Raw genomic sequence first — 20,926 nt, 5'->3', positions numbered from 1 at the left:
TAAACTAACACTTTAAATGCCACCTCGTGGTTAATATGCATTCACGCTCTGTTCTGGGCTTCCTTGGTGCAATGTGCTCTTTATGAAAACTTGATTAATAAGTGAGCTGCTGCATTCTGCACTAGCTTTATTTAACTGTAGCTAATACTCCCAAGATGTAGACCCATGTTGCAGTATTGTAATCTTGAGATGACACAGACATGCAGCTTCATTTAGGGAGTCTGACATTTCCTCCTAAATGTCTTGCCATCATCTTGAATTGATCATACCTGAACTCCTTATCTTTCATCCCACAGCCTCTGTGCTCACCCCATTCTCTGTGATTGTTGAACACACTACCATCTGTCGTGTAACTTAAGCCTGAAGGGAATCATCAACTCCTCCCTCCTCCTCCTCAGCCACCACCTTCCAGGCAGTCTCCAAATTCTACTACCTCTTCATCCACACCACTATGGTCTGACATCCTTTCTCACCCAACAGCTAAAATTCGCATTCATGCCCTGATCATCTCCAGCAACTTCCTTGGCCTCCCTGACACCTACATCAACCCCTCTGTTCTGTACAAAGCATGGCTACTAAGAACTTTCCTGGCTCATTGTTTTTCTCACAATACCTTGAATGCCTCTACCCTCTCCCCTACTTTCTCCCCTGCTGCATCAAGTTGAAGCTGCTTGTCTGTCTTCCAGTTCCTGTGTAATTCTGCCCCTCATTTATTCACATCTGTCTTTTTTCATCTCTCCTCACCCCCAGACCCTCATCCTTCTCTGTTATCATTGATGCCAACATCAATGTACTATTTATCTATTTCTCCCACAACAGTCAGAGACCATGCCCTCAGTATGTTTAGTAGAGCCTAATGTGGGATCTATTGAAAACTATGTATTTTATGGTGCCTCAATAGCAAGGGTCAAGGAAAAATGATCTTTAGAAAATTCTACTAGGCCATCAGTAGAGTGGTTACGTATTGGATAAACAGTGTTCTTCATCAGAGCTGTCAGAATCTAGCAGGCTCAATCTGCTTCAAAGAGTGTACCATTCAAATAGATCCACCACCCACATGAGAGAGGTGGGTTCTGACTCCAAACAAAGAAGCCAATGGTCAAACCATGACACATACAATAACGACTTCCCAAAATTCTAGTCCCATCCAAAACCTATTAGTTCAGATTTGACGTGTTGTCTACTTACGTAATTTGTCTTTTGACTTCTCCATTATTCTGAAACTATGACCAGGACGCACGCATTTTCCAACCGTAACAATAAAGTTAAGCAATTCCTTCCACTTTCTTTAAATAACCAGTGATTAATAGGTCAGAAATTGAAGAACAAGGTATACAACAAAATGGAAATCCCCTGGATGCTGATTAAATAAATTTTAAAGGGAAAACATGCATGTTGTTAATAGTGCATATTTCATAATTCTCTAGACTTTTAACTAAAGCCAGAAGAAACTAAGTGGTTGGCTTTCAAGAATCACTTAACATAGAAAATAACTGAAACTGGTGGAAAGCAAAGTTCTCTGCAGGCAAAAAGTATATTGCAAATTAACTGTCTCTTGCTTTTAATGCAGAACCTATTTGGCAAAATGGCAGACATATTGGAAAAAATCAAGAAGTAAGTTTATATTTTTCTTTTTCTCCTAAATAAACCATTTGAACAACCTCTGACCAGCTGAAAACAAAATGCTGTAACAATTATTTCTGTTTTGTTTTTACAGCTTGTTCATGTGGGTCCAGCCAGAAATAACACAGAAGCTATATATTGTTCTATGGGCAGCTTTTATTGCATCCTGCTTCTTTCCCTACAGGATTATAGGGCTTGCAATGGGTAAAAATTACATATATGATGTTTATATCATAAGATAGATGTAGCTCTTTACATTTTAGAATTTGTTTCTTGAAATACCATCCAGTTTAAGAAGAAAATGTTTTGATAATGTCATCCTTCCTTCAAAACTTAAGTCCATACATTAAAGCACCATATTTACTAAAGCATCAGCATTGTTCTTGGCACTGTGTAAGATACACAGAATAAAGGCACAGTCCCTGCCCCATGAGGCACACAGTCTAGAAGACAGAATAGACAATGTACCAGGAGAGCTAGTGAATGGTAACTTTGGGAAGTGGGGGATGTTGTACAAAATAGGCATGGTGATGATATGCTATTGACATGGGTTAGAGCAATGGTTTTCAAACTCTTTTTCTGGGGACCCAGTTGAAGAAAATTGCTGATGCCCGTGACCCAGCGGAGCTGGGTATGAGGGGTTTCTGGGGGAGGAGCTCAGGGCTGGGGGTTGGGGTGCAGGAGGGGGTTAGGGCTCTGGGCTGGGGGTGCAGGCTCTGGGGTGGGACCAGGGATGGAGGGGTTGGGATGCAGGAAGGGCTTCTGGGTTTGGGGGGGCTTAGGGCTGGGGCAGGTAGTTGGGGTACAGGAGGGGGGTCAGGGGCTCTGAGCTGGGGGTGAAGGCTCTGGGGTGGGGCCAAGGGTGAGGAGTTTGGGGTGCAGGAAAGGACTCCAGGTTTGGGGGCTCAGGCCTGAGGCAGGGGATTGGGACTTGGGGTTGGGGCGCGGACTTACCTCCAGCAGCTCCAGGTCAGTGGTGCAGCCGGGGTGCACAGGCAGGCTTCCCTCCTCTCTTGGCACCGCGGACTGTGCTGCATCCTGGAAGCAGTCAGCAACAGATCCGGCTCCTAGGCAGAAGCGTGACTCTCTCCTGCAGGCACTGTTTCCTCCCCCCACCCCCAGCTCCCATTGGCCAGTTTCCAGCCAATGGGAGTGAGGAGCCAGTGCTCAGGGCGGGGGCAGCACGCGGAGCCCCATGGCCTCCCACCTAGAAGCCAGACCCGCTGCTGGCCGTTTCTGGGGTGCAGCGCGGTGTCAGAAAAGGTAGGCTGCCTTAGCTGGGCAGCACCGCTGATGGGACTTTTAACGTTGCAGTCAGCGGTGCTGACCAGAGCAAGGCAACCCAGTACTCGGTCGCGACCCACGGTTTGAAAAACACTGGGCTAGAGTTTGAAGGCCTCTCTGTTTTACACACTTCCTGAAAATCTGTGGCAACTTGGGATGTAAGTGTGAGGCATGGCGGGCAGCAGGGAAGAAGTCATGAAGCTGAGAATATTTGGGAAAAAAAAGAGCAGTGACCTCGTTGGTAGAACGAGGACATATTGAACAATAACAGTAGGGGCAAAGTTGTCCCTTTACATTTGTCCCTCTTTATATTTGATTGGTTTGGCCAGGGGTAGTCAGTAGGGGGTTTGAATAGGAAGGAAAGCTGTGTGATCAGTGGCCAAGGATGCTTTTTGGCTGCTGCGTTCAGTATACCAAGCTCCTGAAGTATGTGGGGGAGAGGTGGGGTGTTTTTGAAATGAGAAATCAGGAGAGAAAAGCCTCTTCTGTGTAACATGTAACCATGCCCTACGAATTAGGAGTGCCCACCATGCACAGGTGCTGGAATTAGGAGTGTTAGGGGTGCTACCACACCTCCCAGCTTGAAGTGGTTTCCGTTATGTACAGGGTTTACAGTTTGGTTCACTGGCTCTCAGCTCCCCCACTATACAAATTGTTCCAGCACCCCTGCTACCATGTATCTGTAATGCAGCTTGTGACTGTCGTGTGCAGTTCTTAAACTGTAGGTAATATTTTAAATGTGGCATTGACTTTACATTGCTGCATTAGATTAAACACCTACTACACATATTGGGTCACTTTATATGCTGATTGAATTGACTGGCTGGAATTTTTTTTCCAATGGCTTTCAGAATGAGATTTCACTCACTCTGAAGATTCCTTTTAAAATCATTAGTCTCTGTTAAGAGATTAGAGGTTTGAAATATGTTCAGTAACCTAGCATAAAGGAAGAGGATCTTTTGTGTAAGATAAAAGGACATAATCAGCTGTCCAAGAGCTCTCTGTTACTATTTAGATTATTATAGGGGATTACTGTTTTAATAGAAAAATAGGCAAAAGGGCATCTCTCATGTTTCTCGTTTTTATTCTGAAAACAGCAGATGGATGTTTGAATTTTTTTTAACGCTTCTCAGCATTAAATACTAAACTTATGCAAAGAAACCAAAATTATAGCTGCAGAGATCTTGCAGTTGTAGCTCCCACGTTCTCCACTTAAATTACTTTTGTGAGATGCAAGTGTGTATGTGGGTGTGCTATATTTTTTATACAACATCGATTAGAAATATAATTGCAAAAATATGGTTTATAGATGGACTTTATGGAAAAGTGATGGAAAATCTGACAATCTTAATGCCAGTTACTGTGTTTGCTAAAAACAGATTTTTTTCAATTGTTCAGGACTTTATGCTGGAATTAAGTTTTTCCTTATTGATTTTATCTTCAAACGATGCCCAAGACTTCGAGCTAAGTATGATACTCCTTATATCATCTGGACAAATTTGCCTACAGATCCTCAACTCAAAGAAAGGTCTAATGCTACAGTGTCAAGACGGGTAAGTAAAGTTTCATGTTTTTACATATCAGGCAAAGTCCACTTCTTTTTTTTTTTTTTTTTTTCTCCGTCCCCCCCAGTGACTAGAGCACATTGAGGGAGGGGTAGGTAATTGTTACACCTAATTTCAGTGTTCACACTTCAATGGCAGTCTGACGTGTCTTTATTTTTAAATCCAGGGTCCCAATATTCATAAAGTGACTTGCTTTTTTGTGGACAAAGAATTTTCTTTTAGTTAAAACAAAAAAAAGGGTGGAGGGTTTGGGGGTTCTAATGTTTATAACCAGAAAAATTACTAAAAATAACATATAGGTATCCATATTAATCTGTATTTTTATAAGAAATTTGCTTACATCACAAGTAAAAACAAGGGTTTTTTTCCATATACCAGAAGTGAATACTCAATGTGCTATTTCATAGATACTAGGGTTAGAAGGGACCATTATGATCATCTAGTCTGACCTCCTGCACAACGCAGGCCACAGAACTTCACCCATCCACTCCTGCGAAAAACCTCTCATCTATGTCTGAGCTATTGAAGTCCTCAAATCGTAGTTTAAAGACTTCAAGAGGAAGAGAATCCTCCAGCAAGTGACCCGGGCCCCATGCTACAGAGGAAGGCGAAAAACCTACAGGGCCTCTTCCAATTTGCCCTGGAGGAAAATTCCTTCCCCACCCCAAACATGGCGATCAGCTAAACCCTGAGTATATGGGCAAGATTCACCTGCCAGATACTACAGAAAATTCTTTCCTGGGTAACTCAGATCCCACCCCATCTAACATCCCATCACAGGTCATTAGGCCTATTTACCATGTGCTATTTGGGTTACCTAGATAAAGAATCACTGTGACACTTAAAAGTACACATGGGATAATAAATAGTTTAGTTTAGTTTAATAAATGATTAATAGATGGTTGTAAGAATGCTAGATATAACTAGTATGTCTTATAGAGATGGTTATAAGTGCTTCAGTAAAAAACATGGTAGATGAGTATAAACCCATGTTCATAAAGAGCCTTCAACATTTTGGGCTTTAACAATTGATTAACCATTTATTAAAACATTATTAACTCTTTTATAAACTATTGATACATGTACCATTAATATAAACTGCAATCTTATTCTGCTTTGTACATAATTACTAGCAGTACAGTTCTTGGAATAAGAAACAATAACTTTTTGCTGATTCATGAAGCAAATTGGAATGCAACATGCTTTTCCACATACTTGTTGTGAACACTGCCAAGCTCAGTAAAACTTTGCTGAAGATGTACTTACAAGGAATGCTTACGTGAAATAGAGCTAGATGGAAATAGAATTTTATCTTAGAATTTTGTATAGTGCCCCTTACCGTAATATCTGAGTACTTTGACAATCATTTATAGCAGTGGTTCTCAACCTGTTTTCATTTGCAGACCCCTAAAAAATTTCAAATGGAGGTAACACCCCTTTGGAAATCGTAGACATAGTTTGCGGACCTCCGGGTCTGCGGACCACAGTCTGAAAATCACTTTTCTATGGTAATGACAACCTTTCACTGACCTCTTAAACATAATCTACGGACCCTCAGGCATCCACGGACCACAGATTGAGAACCACTGATTTATAGGACTATAATCTGTTGTACCAATAAAATAAAAACCAGCAGGATCTTATTAAAGGGAAAAAGGCAAAATACCACATTTATTGTGAATACAGAAAGAATCATAGTAAGCAGTTAGTTATAGCTATAACATTCCATTCAATCTCATATTTATTCTCACACACACACACACACACACACACACGTACGTACGTACGTACGTACGTTCTGCAAGGTTGTTATCATAGTTACCAGCCTTAGAGTTGCTCATGCCAAGCCACTGGCCAGGTGGCCTGGACATGAGGAGGGAGCAGGGCCTTGTCAGATGCTCATCTGATGCTCCTGGAAGTTGGTTTGCAGAATCAGACCCCAAAGCTCTCACTTTTTAGAGTCTATTTTTATAGGAATTTCTTCCTATGCCAGTCTATGGGAATTGCTTCATCACGCTGTTGCTGAATCAATCAGCAGATAGCACATTCCTGACGGCTCCAAGATGTTATCTTGTTCTTTGGTTCTCCCATTCTTGAGGCTGTTGGGTGGATTCCAGTCTGCCCCCCGGGGGGGCCCTCTGGTTATTTCCACTTGACGCCTTCTTCAGCCGATGGACACTAGATTCTTAGGCTGGCACCTCCCTGATCATTCAGTTATTATCCACACCAAGCATCCATCCACATACATCCTCTATCTCTATTTTAATCACAATTGTTAATACAACAAAAGGGCGGGGAGTCTCTGGGTGCTGTTTCTGTTGTTAGAGTATTGCTTTGAGTCTCTCTCTCTGTGAATTGCTTTGAGAACAGACTCTGTCTTAGAATGTACTAACACAATTAGCAGCTTGCAAGTTTCACACATAGAGGGAGAGAAACAGTACCAAAAACCAAGAGACCTCTTAATTAGTAATACCCTGGAATTTAAACTATGGGGAATCGCTCATTTGTGATTTTAATACAGAACTTCTTTAATATGATCCAACAAATCAACCTTTAAAGAACAGTATTATCTCTTTTGTTATCTGAAAGATTTTTAAAATACTAGTTTTCTAAAAGTACAATATTTTTCAATAGATGTGATTCCTCCCCTGCCCCCCGCTTTCCCCACTTTGATAGTGTCTGGTTTCTAAATTAACCACTAGCACTCGTAGAGAAAGTCATTGTCAGGTTTAACAAACCTGGCTATGGATCCAATCTGTAAAATTACTGAATGAAACCAAAAATGGTAGCCAACTTTATCCCAAACCCATCTACCCTCCACACAATCCTTAACTGGGGATAAAATGTTCATGACTCAAGACTTTTCTGAATCTCTGACAGGAGGACTCATGCTCTGTTTAAAAGTAGTGCTAACATTAAACCAGCTGCTTGCTCCTTAAGCAAGGGGCTGAGAATGAGGATATAATACAGTCCATGTACTACGAGTGAGAGACTTGCACTTTACTGCTTTTATTCTTTCCTATCCTTTTCCACTGAGGTGTCCTTTTACTACAATAACCCTAAAGGCAAGATGATAAATAGCCCATGTCTGCTTAGCTGTTTTGTAAAACTTGATTCAGTTTCAGTGCACAGATGTCATTCGTTTTGAATTTTTTCATCTTGTAGGGCTCAATACTGAGAGTACCATGAACTTACAGAGAAATCAGAAGCAGCAGAGGGTAGTCAACTCTTCCCAGGATTGTCTCTCTATAGATTAAGGGCTCAATCCTGCACCCACATGTCGGGCATGTGTGCATTACCCAGCTGGTGATGCATGTGGGTGATGAGAATGGAGCCCTTCATGTGTAATTTCTGTGAGAAATGCCAGCCTGTAGAACTGAGCATTGTGCTACCAGTCAAGACATAAGAAAATAAAGTGCAAGAAAGCTTTCCAAATTCAGCTGTGTGCTGCCTTGTCAGAATTCAGGCTTTGGGCTAGATCCACAAAGCGCCACAAGACTTACAATGCCTAATTCTTAGGTGCCCTGCTTGCAGACAGAAGTCAGAGCACTTACTTAGGTGCCTGAGCTCCCTTTACAATGCATGGGAAGAGTCACACACTCGAGAAGGGGATTCTCAGAAGTCAGAAAACTGAGCGGGGAGCCACCAAAGTTAGCTTGTAGGAAATGCCAAGTCCCGCCCTCAAAGGGAGCGAGGCACCTAACTCTAGGGCAGAGGGAGATGACTGGTGGATAGAAAGCTGGGTAAATCGTTGGGCTCAACGGGTGGTGATCAACGGCTCGATGTCTAGTTGGCAGCCGGTATCAAGCGGAGTGCCCCAGGGGTCAGTTCTGGGGCTGTTTTTTTTCAACATCTTTATTAATGATCTGGATGATGGGATGAATTGCACCCTTAGCAAATTCACAGATGACACTAAACTGCGGGGAGAGGTAGATACGCTGGAGGGTAGGGATAGGGTCCAGAGTGACCTAGACAAATTGGAGGATTGGGCCAAAAGAAATTTGATGAGGTTCAACAAGGACAAGTGCAGAGTCCTGCACTTAGGAAGGAAGAATCCCTGCTATAGGCTGGGGACCAACTGGCTAAGCAGCAGTTCTGCAGAAAAGGACCTGGGGATTACAGTGGACGAGAAGCTGGATATGAGTCTGCAGTGTGCTCTTGTTGCCAAGAAGGCCAACGGCATGTTGGACTGTATTAGTAGGAGTATTGCCAGCAGATCGAGGGAAGTGATTATTCCCCTCTATTTGACACTGGTGAGGCTACACCTGGAGTATTGTCCATTTTTGGTCCTCCCACTACAGATGGGATGTGGACAAACTGGAGAGAGTCCAGTGGAGGGCAACGAAAATTATTAGGGAGTTGAGCCACATAACTTATAAGGAGAGGCTGAGGGAACTGGGGTTAATCTACAGAAGAGAAGAGTGAGGGGGGATTTGATAGCAGCCTTCAACTACCTGAAGGGGGGTTCCAAAGAGGATGGAGCTAGGCTGTTCTCAGTTGTGGCAGATGACAGAGTAAGAAGCAATGGTCTCAAATTGCAGTGTGGGAGGTCTAGGTTGGATATTAGGAAACACTATTTCACTAGGGAGGTGGTGGAACCTCCATCCTTAAAGGTTTTTAAGGCCCGGCTTGAGAAAGCCTTGGCTGGGATGATTTAGTTGGTGTTGGTCCTCCTTTGAGCAGGGGATTGGACTAGATGACCTCCTGAGGTCTCTTCCAACCCTAATATTCTATGATTCTATGACTCCCTGCGCTCGGGATTCCCAGCTATGAATCCTCTCCTTGAGTTAGGCACCTAAGCCAGGTCAGCCCTTTCTGGCAAAAAATGAGAGAGAGGTAGCCAGTAGCCCAGTGGTTAGAGTTCTCACCTAGGATGTGGGAGAGTCAGGTTCAATTTCTTGCTCCAAATCTGACTGAGTGGGGATTTGAACTTGTGTTCCGTATGCTGGGGGAGTACTCCAAACCATTGGGCTACTGGATATTAATCATGAACCCCGCAGCTAGCCACAAAAATTCCCGATATGTGCATCCCTGGCTGTCTTTTGTGTATGGCCTGTGCTCTGAGCAGGCCCCTTGGATTGGGTTCTGCAGGTGAACTAGGAGAGGGAATGCCTCATTTGAGAATCCCACCTGGACTAGGATTCAGAACAGTTCGGCGGCATCAGGACTTAAGCAGTTTTGCAGATGCCTACTAGGGTTAGGCGACAGCTGAGTAGGGGTTTCAGGGATCAAAGGGGGTACCTAAATGTTGGATTTAGGTGCCTAAAGTGGCTGTTAGCTGCCTAGTCGCTTTGTGGCTCTCGCCCTTTATTATGGGGCAGCATCCAATGACTTAGGAGCTTTGTTTGAAAGTTGATTTTGCTTTAGAACATGATGTTTGAGAAATCTCCATTCCTATCATCAGTGTTCAATAATAGCCATGCCAGTTTTAAGAGTGTTAGCCTGGGAAATTCAGATCAGTTTCCAAAGTTGGAAGGCCAGCCCACCCTAAGATAATATGAATAAATTAAAATGGTGTGCTCTAACCACTGATAACTTGTTTTAAATTGCATTCATTGTGTGCAATTTCTTGGTATGTGAGTAAGATCTTGCAGCTTCATTCAATTTATGTTTTATTCTGTATATGATACTGTTAAATAGATTTCACTTTTTTTCTTTTGTCACTGTCACATTTGTGTTTGTTGTTTCTTTTCCTGCTAGCTGTCAGGGCATGAAAAGGTATGGATCTTAGTGTGGAAAACTCTCTTTCAATTTGGGCATTTGTGTTCATAATGAGCCAATGCTATTTTGTGTGTGCTTTTAATGTTTGCTTTTTTTGTTCTTTATTTAGACTGAGTGTTCTGGGTTTGGTTTTTATGTCTCAAAGACAACTCTTAAATACTGCTACTGGTTATATATTAACTGGGCGTGGGGAAGTCCCCCCTAGCAAATTAATTTCGTTGTGTGCAGTGACATATCCACATCTAATCACACTCCTTGGTGTGCAGAGACTGTATTTAAATACAGATACCTCTTGCAGAATGTTTTTTGGAGGCATGAGACAGCATCTGTCTAAAGAATAAAATTGCAGTGAACCAACACCCCTTAAAAATTATCTTCAGATGGGATATTAGTGCAATATGGTATAGCAAGAATACTATGGTATTGTACCAAGTCCAATTCGTGCTGGAGACAGCAAGAATGCTATTCAAGGTTATTTTTAGCTATCCTTTTTAATTTGATTTTAAATGAAAGTTAAAATTAATAATTAACTAATCATTTAAAGAGTGCAATTAAATATTGCTGTTCAAATTAATCCAATTTATTTCCCTGCAGGTTCAAACAGCATCATCGAGAAGTTATGTGGGCTCAGGTGCCCCAGCTGGAATAAACAAAGATGAAGACAGTAGTCGTTTTCATACCACCAAAAGAGGCAATTTCTATGAAGTCTTTAACCTATCAGAAAATGAGCGTCCTTTGGCAGGTATTTGTACATATATTAAGGTTACAGTCGTGGGAAAAATTAACTCTTTTAAATTAGTCAGACATGTAATTTGAAGTCTGGGCCCTTGTCTGCATATCCCAGCACTATTTAGAAATGAACTGTATTGTAATAATATCTACTCTAAACTGGTATAGACGGGAGATCAAGTTAATCTTTTATCCATAAGATTCTCTGAAAGAACCCAGTGCTCACAGCCTGACTTGTCTCTTCCCCCCTATCAAATTTGTATTACCACAAAAGATGCTTAGTCAACTCAGAGGAAGTAATTTAACCCATTCTTTGAAACAAAGATTTTCACATTTGGCTATAGAGCAAAAGCTTTGCAATCACAACATACAAGAAGCTTCATTTGCAGAATATGCTGCTTTTTATAGGAGAACTGTCTAATTGATGGGGAGCCATCTCTCTGATTTTAAAACTTGTATCTATCTTTCTTTCTTTCCTAAAACTCTTTCCTTGACACATTTGATTTTGTGTGTTGTATTTTCTGGTAGTATGTGAAAATGGTTGGCGCTGCTGCTTGATTAACAGAGACAAGAAGATGCCCACGGACTACATTAGGAATGGGGTTCTTTATGTTACAGAAAAGTAAGTCATTGGCACTTGGCAGTACATTGTTTGGGATGGGAGGACAGGGGAACAAACTTATTGGGAACTCATTTTCTTTTGTAAATAGAGTTAAACAACGAAATGCAAATTTAAATGTAATCCTATAGGAAAAGCTTTAAACTACCTAGCCTCCTGACATTTGGATATACAATGTTTTTTCATAATACTAAACATACAGAGAAACTGTGCAGGATAAGGACAGTTGGAAATTGGAGCATGGTAGGATTTAACAAATGCATTAGGTGTCCGAAATGTTTGTAGATGAGGAAACCGTAGCATCAGTGTTTAGTATGTTAGCGCTTGTTACGGTGAACGGGACAACTAAATTATGAAAATTTAAAGCACTAGCTACTTTTATTAAGTGCGGTACAAATGGTTGCTCATTATAGTTTACCAAATGTTCTGTGTTTTGCTGTGTATTTTGAGTGCTGTGTAAACCCCGTTAAAAATGAATGTATGGCTTCTTTAAAAACAAAAAACACAGTTGAGTAAGTTAAGTTTTGGTTTCAAAATCAAAACCGTTTTCTCCGCACACACTGAATGGGTATTACCAATGCTGTTTGGGATCTTAAACTGAAATTCCTTCAGTGTATTAGAACCTCGTGGAACTAAACCTAGGTTATCTGCATACTGTGCCCTCTAGTGATGGAAATAATTCTTCTAACATCTAGAATTTCAAGCATTATTTTAGCATATCTTCAGGTTTGTCTGCATTACAGTAGTGTGCAGCTAAGTCCAACTTTTCATTAGTTTTCACTTGGAAGGGGAGCAGGTTATATGGATTTGGTGGGTTTTTTTAACTTTCAGTACAGTGGCCTACTTTTGCTGTCATTTAAGATTTGTATGTTTGTTCTCATTACATAGACTTTCACTGTAAGAATATGAGTATGAAATATTTGTGCATACAATAGATTACTGATCCTTCAGAGGAATTAGATGTTCAACTGATGGAATTTATGAAAGTTTTTGATTTAAAGTAAAATCATAATTGGAAATTACGTTTTTCACACAATTCCTTGCAAAGCTGTTTTTAATTTAGAGAATTTCAAAGCTCTTAGGAAGAAGGCAGAATTTTAAGAGTTTTGGTTTTCAGATTATTGTACCAAATAAACACTTTTCCCCCCCTTTGTCTTCAGTTACTTATGCTTTGAAAGCTCCAAATCTGGCTCTTCTAAGAGAAATAAAGTTATTAAACTAACGGAGATAACAGATATTCAGAAGGTATGTCTCTGTTTTGTTGAGTGTATAGTAATTTGGGAAGTTCACTTTTTCTGTTCCATTGCTAATTTTACTTTGTTTTCAAGGAGTGTATATTTAAGAATCAGGCGGTGGGGTTTTAGATTTTATAATGCAAGTAGATATGCAATCATCTGAGCAAAGGTAACAAATTCATAAAACTATTTAACTGAACGTTGGGGTTTTCCTAATGCAAAATTGGGGTGAATGTGAAATAATGCAAAGCAACTTGAGTCTTCCAGCAAAAGATGTTTACAGGAGTATATGGCGTGCTTTGAACTCACAATAGCTCAAATGCAAACATTAGGGTTCTTTTCTGGTGATACCTCTGGTAATAGTCTTTTCCTGTTGAAGACTGATTATAATATAAAACTAAGTTGGAAACTGGGTTCTTCTAGTTCAGTTTCCTGAAATCCTCATTCCTCCCTATTTGATTTCATGGAATTGAAGGCCAGAAGTGACAATTAGATCAACTAGTCAGACCCTTTATATATCACGGGCCATTAAATTTCATCCCCTGTTTTGAGCCTAATAACTTGGGTTAAACTAAAGCATTTCAATCTTTGGGAAAGTACATTTTTTACTTTGGGAAAGTAAATTTTTGTGCACCAGAGAACAGGAGAGACTGAGGTGTCCCCATGCCAGGCCTGTGGCCCCTGAAATGGCAGGGAATTGATTAGGTGGGATATACCCAGGTTACCTTTCACTTCCTTCTCAATCTGTCCCTCCAGAATTGAACTTCTTTCCTCCTGAGGCCTCTTTATCGCTACTGACAGGTGAACTGCCCTTTCCATCTCAAACTCTCAGCCTCTGTTATGCTTGACTCTCTCTTCTGTCTCTTAGTATGTCATCACAGTAACTTTGTCACCAAAATTTTACCCTTTTCCTGCTCTCTTAAAATCATGATCCACGCCAAATCCCTGTCCTATGGATTACTGTATCCTGCTTCTCGCTTCACCCCTTCCACCCCATCCAGAATGCGGCTCCGTACCCTTCTCCCCCTTGATTTCAAATCTTTGTCCAGCCTCTCATACATACAGCTATCTCCAGTATTTTGTCTAAGTATTCTTTTCCTCTACTTTAAATACTTCCTTAAATCCTGTTTCTTAAACCCAGTAATCTCTCTCCTCTGCCCTCTTTCATACTGATCCAACAGTGACAAAGATGCTCTCCAGCTCTTGTCATTAGGAATGAGGGTTTAATCTCATGTGGGGCCTTTAGGTAGTAGGAAATAAGAGACTGAAAACTGAACTATCCCACAAAAAACATTCCACAGAAGAAACTTACATTCTTGAATATTATTGTTGGCACTTCCTTTTGCTTGGCTTTGGTTTCTATTCAAGCGGTCCACTCTTGCTACAGTACTTACGAGAGGCAGCGTACAGTACATTGTTGGATTTTCAGTGTACTGCATTCGCGTGATGAGAGTTCTTTAGCCCAATAGGAAGCTATGATTCCTGCCATGATTCCCGTACCTCTGAATTGTCACTTATCTATATTTCACCTTAATCATATCAGTCTGTGAACTCCTTAATGCACTTGCCGAGGCAGACCTCCACAAATGATCTTAGAACAAGCTGTGCACAAACATGTTAAAAGTACAAGGAAAACTTATTGCATTGATATATTTGGCTTAAGTTAGGACCAACTTAAGCCAAATATACCAGCCACATCTGACACTTTAAACAGTATAGACAGTTTTAAACAGTATAAGTAGGCAGCTTTTAGGCAAGCTTCAGAGGTGGGTGGGAGGATCCACAGTAGACAGGTTACATCACATTCTCTTTCATGCCCCTTTGTAATTGTTCAGCCTGTAAAGTATCTTCGTTTGTTTTTTCTAGTACAAAGTGCTCTCTGTTCTCCCAGGATCAGGGATGGGTATTGCAGTATCAACGCCAGCTACACAAAAAGTAAGTAGCCTGCTCTGTCTGTGTTGCTGCACTGCACCCTCAAGTGCTCAGGGATCCTATTCTGTTTTAATAGCAACATAAATGCCCTCCATTTCTTTATAGCTTGTGTCGGGGGGGGTGCACGTTTAAATTTTTTGCTCTCACTCTGCTATGTTTTATTCAGGTTAATATATTTTGGAAGCTGAATATATCTATTATATAGTATAGTTGACATTGTTTTAAAATGGATTTACTTCATCCCCTCACCTGTGGTGCCCACAGCTTTTTTACTCCAAACTTAAATTGACCATTTTCTTACCAACCTTCTTCATGGCAACCATAAGAGCTGTTAGTAACACTGCTGCAAACATGTTAGAAACTGGAGGCCTTGGGGTAACTGGGGTGCCTTGGGGTAACAGTGTCCACAATGCACCTGAAGAGTAGTATAATTGGGGTAGTTTGAAGGCCAATATGATTTTGACAGGTCCTCCAAAGCGTGGCTGAAATCCACCAAGTTTTCCAGCTTCAGTCATGTTGTGACTTTCCAAGAACCTATAAACTAAAAAGTCATGAACGTTATCTAGTTTTTAATAAGCATTTCAGGTTTACAAAAAGCCATTTTAATAAGCAGGGAAATATTATTGAACCTTGATAACTAATCAAACTACTTCCTCGTAAAGAGGTTCCTTCTGATTCATATGCTAGTTAGTGTGCTGAGCCTGGGCATGCATTTGAAAATTATTTTTTTTTAAAGATAATTTTAATAGACAACTAATTACTCAGGATGTTTAAATTGGAAATCTAGTGATCTAAAACTCAGTGCCACTGCACCATTTTAGAAATCCTAAGACTATCTTAAAAGAGCTCTGTCTCTGGTTATCAGGAAGGCTTTATAGGTCCCAAACAGTTGGAAAGTGAAAAAGAACAATTGGTACAGAACATCTATGAACATTCTGTGCAAATGATAGCTGTGATCCAGTGCACTAGCAGAGGAAAATGGGAGATGGAAATGGAATACCTGGGGGAGGTTTTCTTAGGAATCGAACACTGAACAGATTCTTAAACTTTTAGGAAAAAGCCCCTTATAACTTCCATTTGAATCCTGCTTGTTTCACTGGACCAAAAAAACCTAAAAATCTAATATAGGCTTATTAAAAAGGAAGGGGGGAGAAGGGTGTTAATTTGAAAGAACCTGGTCAGACTTTTTTCTAAAGACTTCAGGAAACTTTCTGATTTCCTTTAGCCTATAGTTTGGTTTCATTTTTTATTTTGTTTTGTTTTTGTCTTGTAGCCATTAGTGTTTGGTGCCATGGTACACAGAGATGAAGCTTTTGAGACCATTTTCAACCAGTATGTGAAAATAATCTCTGCAGCATCGAACAGTGAAAGCTAGTATCTTATCTTCAGACGATCTAGAGGAGACTTTATTTTACAACTTGGTAGTGAATAATTGAACATCCTCATCTATTTTGCAATAATTTTTCCTGTCACATGGTTTATAGTCTATCTGTTACATGAATCAAGTGTATTTTATATATGCCTTCATGTTTGTTTTTAAGGTTTTTGTAAAAAAACAGTGAAAGTGCTATCATCACTATTAGCCTTGCACATTAAGCACTTTTAATGTTTATTTACTGACATTAAAAGCTAGGACGATACTTGGAGAACTGCCTAAATATCAGACACTGGGACAGATTCATCCCTTGGATACCTCCATTGATATCATCAGGGATTAATTTTGCCCACTGTCTGTTGTTTTTGCATGAGTAGAAACACATTACAATAGTCTGGTGTATGTTTCTTGAGTACAACAATCACTGAATTGGGTACTTTATCAAACCAGTATCACCACCTACGAAATATCACTATTAGCTGGTAAGAATATTAATATTAAGGCAGTTTTTCTTGCTGATTTCTGTATTATAAAAGGGTTTATTTTTGAACAGTTTGACCTGATTCAATTTTTGGTGCATACATAGTTTCAAATTCCTTGTACAGTGAATTCAGCATTACAAAGCAGAAGGAAATGTTTGGAACCTTACCTTCCTTTTCTGATCAACCCAAGTGGAAGAAAAGAACTACTTGTTTTTTGAGGGCATCAAAACTTTGTTCATAAAATGTTAGGCAACATATATTTGTATTCCTGTTGATATTTGTCATGGAAGGGCTCAATAATTGTACTTGTACATATAATGTAGCAAGATGCACGTACGTTCATGCAAAAAGATTTAATGAGCATCTTTTTCTGATGCGGGGGGAAGTTGGGAATAATTACACCCAAGCAAAACTTGAGATCAGCTTTGTACGTTATATATTCATTTATATTTGGGATTGTGGGGGCGGGGAGGGTTTGCGAGAATCCCTTACAACAGAAATGTCAGGATAATGTAACAAATGAAGACATTATTTCCAGAAGAAATTATTCTATTTTGATCTCCCCTTTCTGTATTCCATTTTTCCAGCAACAGAACCTGACTTTGTCAAATGGAGCAGTGACACTGTGCCTGCCTCCCATAGTTTTTCTCTGTTGAGGGGCAACGCATATAATGATATTGGTCTTACTTTAAATTTTGAAAGCTTGGCATAGTCCATGTAATATAAAGCCCATCTGAGAGTTTAGGATTTCATTTGCATTCTCCTAAAGGCACAGCAGAATGTATACTAGCTCCCCAGTATATTTTCTCCCTACTGCACTTTTGAATTTAGTAGTATTTTTATTTCACAAACTTTCCCATAAGACAGATCAAGAAGATAATCCTGTTAGCCGATCTAAAGAGTGTTGATTTTAATGTCAATACACTTCTTAGCCATGTGTTTTCTATTTAAACAAGTTTTATGGGACATCATTACACAGAAGATCTTTAAACAAACTCCAGGGTTACATTCAGTTAAGGATAACAACAATACAAAGATCCAGGGAAAAATGGCACTCTGAAACTGTAGAAACCTATTTGAAGTGGCAGTGAAGATAATGTTAATATTAATATGAATAGTTAATGACAGTATTTCTCCATATTGTATTTAAAGTTCATGTGCATTGGGACTCACTCAATTGAATATTTAAGGCACAAAGTTGTTCATGTTAAAGCTCTGTGCTGTATAAATATGTAGCACAATCCATCTTAAAGAATTTAAAATTAATATCCGTGCACTGAGTTCAGGAAATCACTTAATCATGTATTCAAATGTCCTGAATAGTTATGGACCTCAGCACATGCTTAAATACAGTACGAAGAGGGATGTTTTCCTGAACCAGGGCCTTGAAAGTTTAGAGTGTAATTTAAATTGGTAGGTGATCCAATTACCCACTATATAACAGGGATGTTAACCAAATGCCATTTTGAAGCTACTTTCATTTGGCAAATAGATATTCATTTGGCATATACAGGCTTATATTTAAGTAAAACTATTACTTTTAATTTTGAAGATTTTTTTTAAAAAGCAATTTGATTTAAAGAGAAGAAATTGTCATTTATACAACAGCAATTTATTATATAGTTAGATTTTTATAAAGCCTCCTTTAAGGATCAAAGTGGCAGATGAATTACAATAAGTGGCGAATAAATAAGCATTAATATAGCTTAATGTTATGTACAACTTAGTCATATTCATAGTTCATTCAGTTTGTCTTAAAATCCCTTGGGTGTTTGTGAGGTTGTCATTTTTTGAAGAAACAGAAGATTATATTTTTTACAGAGCAAGTGGTTTTTCTTATTTTTGTATCATTTTCACGTGTAATTTTTACCTTCACTCTGATCATAAGGCAGTGGTTTTAGTGTAACTGCTGGTAACTGCACTTATTATCCCCCCCCCCTCCTCCCCCCCCCCCCCCCCCCCGACTGACTGACTAGTATGTAAAATTGTCCTATATTCCGGTACCTGAAAGACTAAAATATTGTTGTGTTGATGATGCCAGGACAATTAACAAGACTCATTTTTAAAGAAATAGTAAATCATTTGCCATCTTCCCAGACTTAGAATCCTCCTACAGAAAATATACTTTTTTAAAACTTTAGTTTGGTCAACAAAGATAACCGTCCTACTAATACTGATTTGTCCTTTAAAATTAATCTGCACTTCAACAATATGTACTTTAAAAAAAATTGTTAAAGCAGTAAACTTATTGCAAACTACAATGCAACATTGGCTCATGCTGATAAAAATAAAATGAACTGGATTTTTTTAAAGAGTAAAATGTGTAATATAACTGATTAAAGATTCATGTATATATTTTGCAAAGTTCACTTTACATTAGGTTATATGAATTACTGCAGAGTAACTGCTCTCGTGTTACATAATTAAAGGCACTAAACAATAACTTCAGTGCTCTTACTTGTGAGTATTGCTACACTTTTGTTTCTCCTGGGTCCTGAAATGCTGGGAGGCAGTGACAAATACATAATTTACTTGTGTAATTGCACTGAGGTTAATAATTTAAAATTTACCTTCCTGCATACAATATGCAGTATAGTCTTCTTTTGATTCAAGATTGAGTGGTGCCACTTAATGTAAAGTGTTACTTTTTGACAGCAAAAAGTGATGTTTTTGCCATACTATTGTTCATTTGCTGTCATTTGTTGTAATTCTGTTGATGTATGTGGTTTATTGTTGGATCATTCACATTTAGTTGGTTTAACTTCTTTCCTAGAAGTGTAGTGGTTAGTTTGAGTTCCTTTCAAGAAAAAAAGGGAGATGAAAACTTACCACATTTATTATTCATCAGTGACCATTTAAATACAAATTCCTGATGAAAAGTTCAGATACAACATCATGTTTTTCTGTACTTTATCACTCTTGTGAGGTCAGATTGACTATAAATGAGCTACTTATAAGTGGCAACATTGCACAAAAAGCCAGCAGCAAAACCTTATTACTGTCCATGCAGACCAAGAGAGAAGATATTTTACGTGAGAGTTAAGAGGTGAACGTGTGTACATTTTTTTTTGGCAACTTAAACTCCTGCAAAGAAAACTGGTAGTTTTTATCGAATTCTGTAAATTTTGGCTGATATTTAATTTCTATTACTAATCATTGAAATAGAATGGATGTTAAAATAGTTTTTATGTCTGAAGTTTGTCTATTTTGAAGTTGTAAATAATTATGCATTGGCAGTGTAACTTTTGTTCAACAAAAGACTTACACTGTGTGAAGAATTGAAATAATGAAACAATTTGCCTGTACATTTTTTAAGAATCTTGTTTGTTTAAAAAAAGTATTGTATAAATTATAATTTTTATTTAAATAAACCTACAAATGCTTTGTGCTAACAGGTATTTTTTAACAACTTTTCATCCTTCAGATAGTACGAACTTAGTCTTTCTTTATTTCCACAGACTAAGGTTAGTAAAAATTATTTTTTTGGTATGTTTATAACCCCATCAAGAAGATCAAATAGGTAACAGGTTTTTATAAGTAGCAGTTTTATGTGCTGTTGCTTGAATTTTTACATCCACAAACCATTATTGAATTAGCTCATATAACTTGTTTGAGATTAAAAAAAAAAAAAAAAACATTTTTCTGTCTTCATGCTGTTCAGATTTTTTTTATACAAATTCTTTTTGCAGTGGTGGCCCTTAACATTTTCTGGTCTTACCTGAGAATATGATGTATTCCCTTCTACATGGCTGTATTTACTGTAAGAAACACCATGAATGTTACAATTGGCAAGAGTTCACAGCCCGCCCACTGTAACTATCTATTGGTATGCATGTTTGTTTTTTAAAAGTATGGTCATTCAAAATGTTTTATAAAACACAACATGGGGAATTTTTTAAAAACTTTGCTAAACATTTGAAGTGTCTACATTATATTGCATTTAACACAAATAAATGTAAATGAGGAATAAATATTATCCATACATAATGCAAATTTCCCTAGTTTCTGGAAAGTCACCTCCCTTACCACCACTCCTTTCCTTTTCTTCCCCTGCCCTCAAAAACTCTGTTCACAAAACAAAATTCACAACATTTTTCTGTTCTGATCCTTTATTAAGGGCTAAGTTCCAGTCCCTCACTATAATCATACTAGCTGGATTTTTCCCAGGAGAGTTCCACAGGGCCTAATTGCACTTCCAGGTCAGGTTGTGCCATGGGCTGCAGTTACCCTACTACCTGTGTAAGGGGCGGGGCGGCGCTAGGAAATCCCATAATCACTGATCCAGTGGCCACTCCTGCACCTGATTCACCCCCTGCACTGTTGTGGTTGAAGCTTCCATCAGAGCATGCTTCTAGTGTCCA

General features: G+C 39.1%; 1 protein-coding gene across 3 annotated transcripts in view; it reads left to right on the top strand.

Moving 5' to 3' along the window:
* GRAMD4 (GRAM domain containing 4) overlaps nucleotides 1-19,963 on the top strand; it is a 140,855-nt gene extending 120,892 nt beyond the window's left edge. For 2 of the 3 annotated variants that reach the window (XM_077834962.1, XM_077834979.1), the window contains exons 12-20: nucleotides 1,571-1,614; nucleotides 1,718-1,827; nucleotides 4,306-4,460; nucleotides 10,173-10,190; nucleotides 10,788-10,935; nucleotides 11,451-11,544; nucleotides 12,702-12,786; nucleotides 14,643-14,711; nucleotides 15,982-19,963. In XM_077834962.1, coding sequence (XP_077691088.1) covers nucleotides 1,571-1,614; nucleotides 1,718-1,827; nucleotides 4,306-4,460; nucleotides 10,173-10,190; nucleotides 10,788-10,935; nucleotides 11,451-11,544; nucleotides 12,702-12,786; nucleotides 14,643-14,711; nucleotides 15,982-16,083 — 825 coding nt within the window. In that variant the 3' untranslated portion in view covers nucleotides 16,084-19,963. The remainder of the gene's footprint in view (nucleotides 1-1,570; nucleotides 1,615-1,717; nucleotides 1,828-4,305; nucleotides 4,461-10,172; nucleotides 10,191-10,787; nucleotides 10,936-11,450; nucleotides 11,545-12,701; nucleotides 12,787-14,642; nucleotides 14,712-15,981) is intronic. The other variant, XM_077834970.1, reaches the window with a different exon arrangement.
* The last annotated feature ends 963 nt before the right edge of the window (nucleotides 19,964-20,926 follow it).

This window comes from Eretmochelys imbricata, chromosome 1, assembly GCF_965152235.1.
Source record: "Eretmochelys imbricata isolate rEreImb1 chromosome 1, rEreImb1.hap1, whole genome shotgun sequence".
Classification (NCBI taxonomy): Eukaryota; Metazoa; Chordata; order Testudines; family Cheloniidae; genus Eretmochelys; species Eretmochelys imbricata.
This window is presented reverse-complemented; position numbering and strand designations above follow the sequence as displayed.